We start from the raw sequence: 7,804 nt of genomic DNA, 5'->3' as shown, positions 1-7,804 counted from the left end.
TTTCACCATGTTGACCAGGATGGTCTCGATCTCTTGACCTCGTGATCCACCCGCCTCGGCCTCCCAAAGTGCTGGGATTACAGGCTTGAGCCACCACGCCTGGCCATAAATTTTTTCATATCATATTTGTATATAGGAGGGTACCTTTAACTCCTGTATTTCCTTATTAAGTTAGAATTCTTTCAAAGGAAAACAGATTTTTGTAGTGTTCATTTCCATACTCTTTTTCTTTTTCTTTTTTTTTTTTGAGACAGAGTCTTGCTCTTATTGCCCAGGCTGGAGTGCAGTGATGTGATCTCAGCTTACTGCAACCTCCACCTCCTGGGTTCAAGTGATTCTCTTGCGTCAGCCTCCCAAGTAGCTGGGATTATAGGCGCTTACCACTGTGCTGGCTAATTTTTGTATTTTTAGTAGAGATGGGGTTTTACCAAGTTCACCAGGCTGATCTCGAACTCATCCCCTGTGATCTGCCTGCCTTGGCCTCCCAAAGTGTTGGGATAACAGGTGTGAGCCACCTCGCTTGGCCCATTTCTGTATTCTATTGGCTATTTTAAGAATATTTTCTCACTGGTGGGCTAAATTTTGTGACTCGAGGTCTCCATGGATTCTGTAGTTTTGCTTTTCTTAGATCTTAGCAGTTATCTCTGTCATCTGAAAAGCCTAAGGCCTTGAACTCAAGTTCCTAATTTAAGTTTCAGCTGGAAAATCCAAAATGCAGACAGGCTAGGCCTAAGGCCCAGACTTCAGGGTCCCTGAGCAGGAGGCAAGGAGAACTCTGAAGTCGAGGCTGCCCTCTGTCACGTCCTCCCACAGTGCCCATCTGGCTTTGCTTTTGATTCCGCTGTTCTTTGTGTTTTCTCAGCATCCCTGTTGAGGTGTTAGGTGTTTGTCAGGCTAACTAACTTAAGGACTTAAGTAATGATACTGGGGGCATGGGGGAGTTAATAGACTTTTTTTTTTTTTCCTTTTGAGACAGGGTCTTGCTCTGTCACTGAGGCTGAGTGCAGTGGTAGTGCAATCACGGCTCATTGCAGCCTCGACCTCCTGGGCTCAAGAAAGTCCTCCTGTGTAGCTGAGACTACAGGTGCATGTCATCATGCCCAGCTACTTTTTGTATTTTTAGTAGAGACGGGTTTCACCATGTTGACCAGGATGGTCTCGATCTCTTGACCTCGCGATCCACCCGCCTCAGCCTCCCAAAGTGCTGGGATTACAGGCTTGAGCCACCGCGCCCGGCCCATATGTTTTATTTTCTTCCTGATTTTCTATCCCATCAGCTCTTGAAAGGCCCCAATAGACCCAGTCATGTTTCTCAAGCAAAATTTAGTTTTAGTTGCTCACAGGAAGAGATTTCAAGAGGAGGAGATGGATTCCACATGTGAGCTATAAATGCAGCCAGTTTCCTACCAGCATTTTCTGGAAGCTTTAACCTGATGATGAATGTCTAATGTGCATTTATCACCAGAAACCTAAAGGAGTTTTGATTTCTTAATTATCTAAATATAGCTACCTCTGGGAACTCTAATAATAAGTATGTGTTCTACAACTAATTACTGCTTTCTCTGTGAACAATGCATAAAACACCTTTCTTGTCAAAGGAAATCTCAGTAATAAAACAGAGTTGTATGACTAAGAACCCCAGTTGTGAATGTAAGACACAGGATAAGTGCACAACATTCTTGAGAGTCCTGGGACGCCAGGAAGTTCGTAGTTCATTCTCCTGCCTTAGTAACAAAGTGGGGTCCCAGATGTAAAGAGAGAGCTGAGTCGGAAGAATTGAAGGTCTTTGAAGCTTTTTCTTTTTTTTTTTTTTTTGACAAAGTCTCACTCTGTCGACCAGGCTGGAGTACAGTGGTGCAATCTTGGCGCATTGCAACCTCTGCCTCCTGGGCAACAGAGTGAGATTCTGTCTCAAAAAATAAAAAAAGAGTCAAGCATTCAGAAGGGCAGTCGCAAGTTGGCTTTGGATCCTTTTTTTTTCTTTTTTTTTTGTTGAGATGGAGTTTTGCTTTTGTTGCCCAGGCTGGAGTGCAATGGCTCGATCTCAGGTCACTGCAACCTCCACCTCCCGGGTTCAAGCCATTCTCCTGCCTCAGCCTCCCAAGTAGCTGGGATTACAGGCATGCATCACCACACCCAGCTAATTTTGTATTTTTAGTAGTCGGGGTTTCTCCATGTTGATAAGGCTGGTCTCAAACTCCCTACCTCAGGTGATCCACCTGCCTTGGCTTCCCAATGTGCTGGGATTACAGGCGTGAGCCACCGTGCCTGGCCCAGCTTTGGATTCTTGAGAAAGCACCCATGCCGGCCTGGGTGCATATCTCCACATGATTTGTGCCAAGTAAAAGCACAGTTGCTTTGTTTTCCTTTCTTACAGAATGTACCTGAAACATGGGAGCCCAGTTAAAATGATGGAGAGTTATATTGCAGTTCTCACAAAGGGGATATGCCAGAGTGAAGAAAATGGCTCTTTCCTTAGCAAGGACTTTGATGCCCGAAAGGCCTACCTGGCTGGCTCCATCAAAGGTAAGAAGGGAAAAAACAAAACCCATCCCAACAAAAAAATCCCTGAGGCAAGAACAGTCTCTTTAGATTCTATTGTGCCTAATGGAATAATTAGATAATTAGATGATTATCTAATTGGAATTATCTAGTTACTAGATAATTCTAATCCTTTCATACATTTTTGTTTACATAAATTTTTTCTTTCTTTTTTTTTTTTTTTTTTNCAGAGTCTCACTCTGTCATCCAGGCTGGAGTACAGTGGCACGATCTCAGCTCACTGCAATCTCTGCCTCCTGGGTTCAAGTGATTCTCATGCCTCAGCCTCCCCAGTAGCTGGGACTACCGGCACCTGCCACCACACTCAGCTAATTTTTAAATTTTTACTAGAGATGAGATTTTACCATGTTGCCCAGGCTGGTCTTAAACTCCTGACCTCAGGTGATCCACCTGCCTTGGCCTCGCAAAGTGCTGGAATTACAGGTGTGGGACACTGCGCCCAGCCTGATTTTGTATTTTTAGTAGAGATGGGGTTACACCATGTTGGACACGCTGGACCCAAACTTCTGACCTCAGGCAGTCTGTCTGCTTCAGCCTCCTGAAGTGCTGGGATTACAGGTATGAGGCACTGTGCCTGGCCTCAGCTAATTTTTAAATGTTTTTTTTGAGACAGAGTCTCCCTATGTTGTCCAGTCTGGTCTCAAACTCCTAGGTTCAAGTGATCCTCTCACCTTGGTCTCCCAAAGTGTTGGGATTACAGACATGAGCCACTCTGCACCTGGCAGGCATTGTTTTTTAAATAAGAAAATTTTAATGATACAGAAAGACACTGATTCCCTTCACATCAATTGTTTTACCTTTTTGTGAGTCTAACTTCCTCTATGCATCCACCATGGAGTCTCTTTCGGGGCAGAGCACACGTGCTGGGAGGTGACATAGGATAGATCCACTTGTACACCGAATAAAGTGTTTGTATGCTTTACACCATGCGGGGAATGTAACTCAGATATATTTTAATACCAAACAATTCAATATACTATGTGGGTAGTTCTTTGAAGTTTAAAAATCACATTATCTGTGTCTTCTGACAATGTAATAAACTTAAAAAAAAAGCATTAAAGAATTAAAAAAAAAGTTTATAAGGCCAGGTACTATGGCTCATCCCTGTAATCCTAGCACTTTGGGAGGCTGAGGCGGGCAGATCACAAGGTCAGAAGTTTGAGATCAGCCTGACCAACATGGTGAAACACCGTCTCTACTAAAAATACAAAAATTAGCTACTGTGGTGGCACATGCCTGTAATCCCAAGCTACTGGGGAAGCTCAGGCAGGAGAATCGCTTGAGCCCAGGAGGCAGAGGTTGCAGTAAGCCGATATCATGCCACTACACTCCAGCCTGGGTGACAGAGTGAGATTTGGTCTCAAAATTAAAAAAAAAAATCCTTTATTTTCTTACATAATGTGTAATGCAGTAACATGATTTCTCTTTTTTAAAGACATTGTATCTCAGTTTGGAATGGAAACTGTTATCTTACACACAGCACTGATGCTAAAGAAAAGAATTGTGGTATATCACCCGAAAATAGAAGCGGTCCAGGAATTTACCAGGTATCTCTAATTATTAAAACGGGTTAACTTTGTTGGCAGACAGTTTGGGGCATTAGATGTTACTGTGTGTTCTGTCCTGTTGCACATTTGCTATAAATAGCATGTGTTAGTCTGGAGGTGAAATACCACCTTTGGTCTGAAGTTTCTGTTTAGAATCTAGTAGTTCAAGGTCACTGATTTGGACAGATTCTTCTTTAACTTAAGAGATAAGACTATTTTAGAGCAGCGAGTTAGCAAACTTTTCCTTGCCAAACAGTAAATATTTTAGGTTTGTGAGCCAAATGGTCACTGTCCGAACTACTCAACTGTCTTGGTAGCACAAAAACAGCCATAGCTGGGTGCAGTGCTCATGCCTATAATCCCAGCACTTTGGGAGGCTGAGGCGGGTGGATCACAAGGTCAGGAAATGGAGACAATCCTGGCCAACATGGTGAAACCCCATCTCTACTAAAATGCAAAAGCCAGCCAGGAGTGGTGGCATGCTCCTGTAGTCTCAGCTACTCAGGAGGCTGAGGCAGGGGAATCACTTGAACCTGGGAGGCAGAGGTGGCAGTGAGCCGAGATCGTACCATTGCACTCCAGCTTGGCAACAGAGTGAGACTCAGTTTAAAAAAAAAAAAAAAAATAGCTAGACAACACGAATGCAAATGACTCAGCATGGCTGTGGTTAGTGAAACTTTATTTTCAAGGACAGGCCATAATTTGCTGACCCGTTTTAGGTACATTGTTCCTTCTCTTCAATTTTATCAAAGACTCTTTATTTTTTCTTGTTTTAATTAAAAACTTTGAGAGCGGGCCGGACGAGGTAGCTCATGTCTGTAATCTCAGCACTTTGGGAGGCCAAGGCGGGCAGATCATGAGGTGAAGAGATCGAGACCATTCTGGCCAACATGGTGAAACGCTGTCTCTACTTAAATACGAAAATTAGCTGGGCATGGTGGCACGAGCCTGTAGTCCCAGCTACTTGGGAGGCTGAGGCAGGAGAATTGCTTGAACCCAGAGGGCGGAGGTTGCAGTGAGCCGAGATAGTGCCACTGCCCTCCAACCTGGCACCTGGGGACAGAGTGAGACTCTGTCCAAAAAAAAAAAAAAAAAATTTTTTTGAGAGCAGGACAAAGACATTTATTTTGATGGTATATATATAGATTTTTTTCTTTTTTTCTTATTTTATTTTTTGTTATTTACAGCTTTGAAGGGTCTCTTGATGATCATATATAGATTTTTTAAATTTTATTTTTATTTTTAGTAGAGGTGGGGTCTTGCTGTGTTGCCGAGGCTGGCCTCAAACTCCTGGGCTCCAGCGATCCTCATGCTTTGGCCTCCCAAAGTGCTGGGATTACAGGCGTGAGCCACTATGCCTATCTAAAATACATATAGATTTTGTTGTTGTTTTGTTTTTATTTTTTTAATTTTTTTTTTCTATTTTAAAACATCTTTTTATCAACATCTGGATGGCCTTGCTGTAGTTTTGTTTTTATTTTTGTTTGAGATGGAGTCTCACTGTCTTGCCCAGGCTGTAGTACAATGGTATGATCTCGGCTCACTGCAGCCTCTGCCTCCCAGGTTCAAGTAATTCTCGTGCCTTAGCTTCCTGAGTAGTTGGGATTATAGGCGCCTGCCACCACACCCAGCTAATTTTTGTATTTTTAGTAGAGACGGGTTTCACCATGCTGGCCAGGCTGGTCTCCAACTCCCGACCTCAGATGATCCGCCTGCCTTGGCCTCCCAAAGTGTTGGGATTACAGGCGTGAGCCACCGTGCCCAGCCTTCTTGTTGTTGTTAATTTTTTGCCAGGGAGTTGGCCCAGGGCCAGGAGGTGCCTGCCAGGCCCTGCTCCCTCTAGCTGCCCCTCCACCTGCCATACAGATAAAGAGTTTTTGTTTACAAAATCTAACTTGTTACTAGGTCCTTTTAAATTTTCTTCGTTTTTATTTTATTCTACATTTTTTGTAGAGACAGGGGTTTCTGAGGTGTCACTCTATTGCCCAGGCTAATTTTAAACTCCTGGCCTCAAGTGATCTCCCAGCCTCTACCTCCTAAAGTACTGAGATTACAGACATGAACCACCACACCAGCCATTAGGTCCTTTTTTAAAAGCAAGAGGACTTAGCATTCATGTTGGGTTTACTGTATGCCAGGCATTTCATAAAATATCTTAAATCAGGTCAAGCGCAGTGGCTCACGAGGTCAGAGTTTGAGATCAGCCTGGCCAATATGGTGAAACCCTATCTCTACTAAAAATAAAATAATTAGCTGGGCATGGTAGTGCGTGCCTGTAATCCCAGCTACTCAGGAGGCTGAGGCAGGAGAATTGCTTGAACTTGGGGGGCAGAGTTTGCAGCGAGCCGAGATCGCGCCACCGCACTCCAGCCTGGGCAACAGAGTAAGACTCTGTCTCAAAAAAAATAATAAGATACATTAAATTTACTCATAATGAGAACCCTGCAAGGACGTAATATTACCCTGTTTTATGAATGAGAAAATTAAGGTTGGCAGAGGATAGGTAGGTAGTAAGGTAATGAAAAGAAGAAAGCCTTCATAGTCAGAAAGTCCTGAGTTAAAATCTTGGGAGCGTAACTTATTAGCTCTGTGAACACCTAAAAGATACTGAATGTTAGCCATGCATGGTGGCTCACACCTGTAATCCCAGCACTTTGGGAGGCTGAGGCTAGCAGATTGCTTGAGACCAGGAGTTAAGACCAGCCTGGGCAAAACAGCAAAACCCCATCACTATGAAAAATACAAAAATTAGCCAGGCGTGGTAGCATGCACCTCTAGCGCCAGCTACACAGGAGACTGAAGTAGGGGGATCGGTTGAGCCCAGGAGGTGGAGGGTGTAGTGAGCCATGATCAGGTGCACTCCAGCCTGGATGACGGAGTAAGACCCTGTCTCAAAAACAAAATAAAACAAAAGATATTGAATGTTTCTGAGCCTGTGTTCCTTTATCTGTAACATGAAGATCATAATATCTACCTCGTAAGTTGGGAAATAATTTATATAAGATGCTTAACATGTACCTAGCCTGTAAGACACACTTTAGAAGTTATTATTGTTATGATCATGATTGCATCAGATTTTAAGTGAGAGGGCCAGAACTTTTACCCTGTCCTCTCTGAGTCCAAAAGCCTGTATTTTCTATCCCATCACCTTTCCCCCCTCTATGTATGCTACTTAAACTGGAGCAGCCACAGTTTCTGAGATCTTTAGCAGGGCACCAGGGGGTTCATGAAGCCACAGATAAATTTGATACATCTTGTTGCAGTCATTATTCCACCATAAGTTTTTTTTTCAGGGAAACCTGTGTTGTAGGAAAACAAACACACATGGTTTGCGAGTTTTACTAGAATTTTAAATATAAATGGGAGACTTCCAGGAAATTTCTTACTTGCAGAAGCGACTTTACCCTCAGACTCCCTCTACATGGCAGTCTGCAGAGTGGGATGTTCAGAGAAAAACCTTAGAAGCATCACTGCTTGCTACCACGGGGATATTTTGAAACTTCACCTTGAGCTTTCTGTAGCTGATCTGATCCCCAAAAGCAGAGTTTAAAACATTGCATAGATGCTGGGTGCAGTGGCTTACACCTGTAATCCCAGCACATTGGGAGGCCAAGGCAGGCAGGTCATCTGAGGTTGGCAGTTCAAGGTCAGCCTGGCCAACATGGTCAAACCCTGTCTTTACTAAAAATAAAAAA

General features: G+C 43.5%; 1 protein-coding gene across 2 annotated transcripts in view; it reads left to right on the top strand.

Annotated features, from left to right (window-relative positions):
• Window positions 1-7,804, top strand: part of DENND10 (DENN domain containing 10) — a 30,874-nt gene that overhangs the window by 11,803 nt on the left and 11,267 nt on the right. For both annotated transcript variants that reach the window (XM_017509098.2, XM_017509100.2), the window contains 2 exons: window positions 2,378-2,526; window positions 3,998-4,109. In XM_017509098.2, coding sequence (XP_017364587.1) covers window positions 2,378-2,526; window positions 3,998-4,109 — 261 coding nt within the window. The remainder of the gene's footprint in view (window positions 1-2,377; window positions 2,527-3,997; window positions 4,110-7,804) is intronic.

The sequence above is a fragment of the Cebus imitator genome, unplaced genomic scaffold (genome assembly GCF_001604975.1).
Source record: "Cebus imitator isolate Cc_AM_T3 unplaced genomic scaffold, Cebus_imitator-1.0 Scaffold406, whole genome shotgun sequence".
Classification (NCBI taxonomy): domain Eukaryota; kingdom Metazoa; phylum Chordata; class Mammalia; order Primates; family Cebidae; genus Cebus; species Cebus imitator.
Note: the sequence above shows the minus strand (reverse complement) of the source record. Positions and strands in the feature narration are given on the sequence as shown.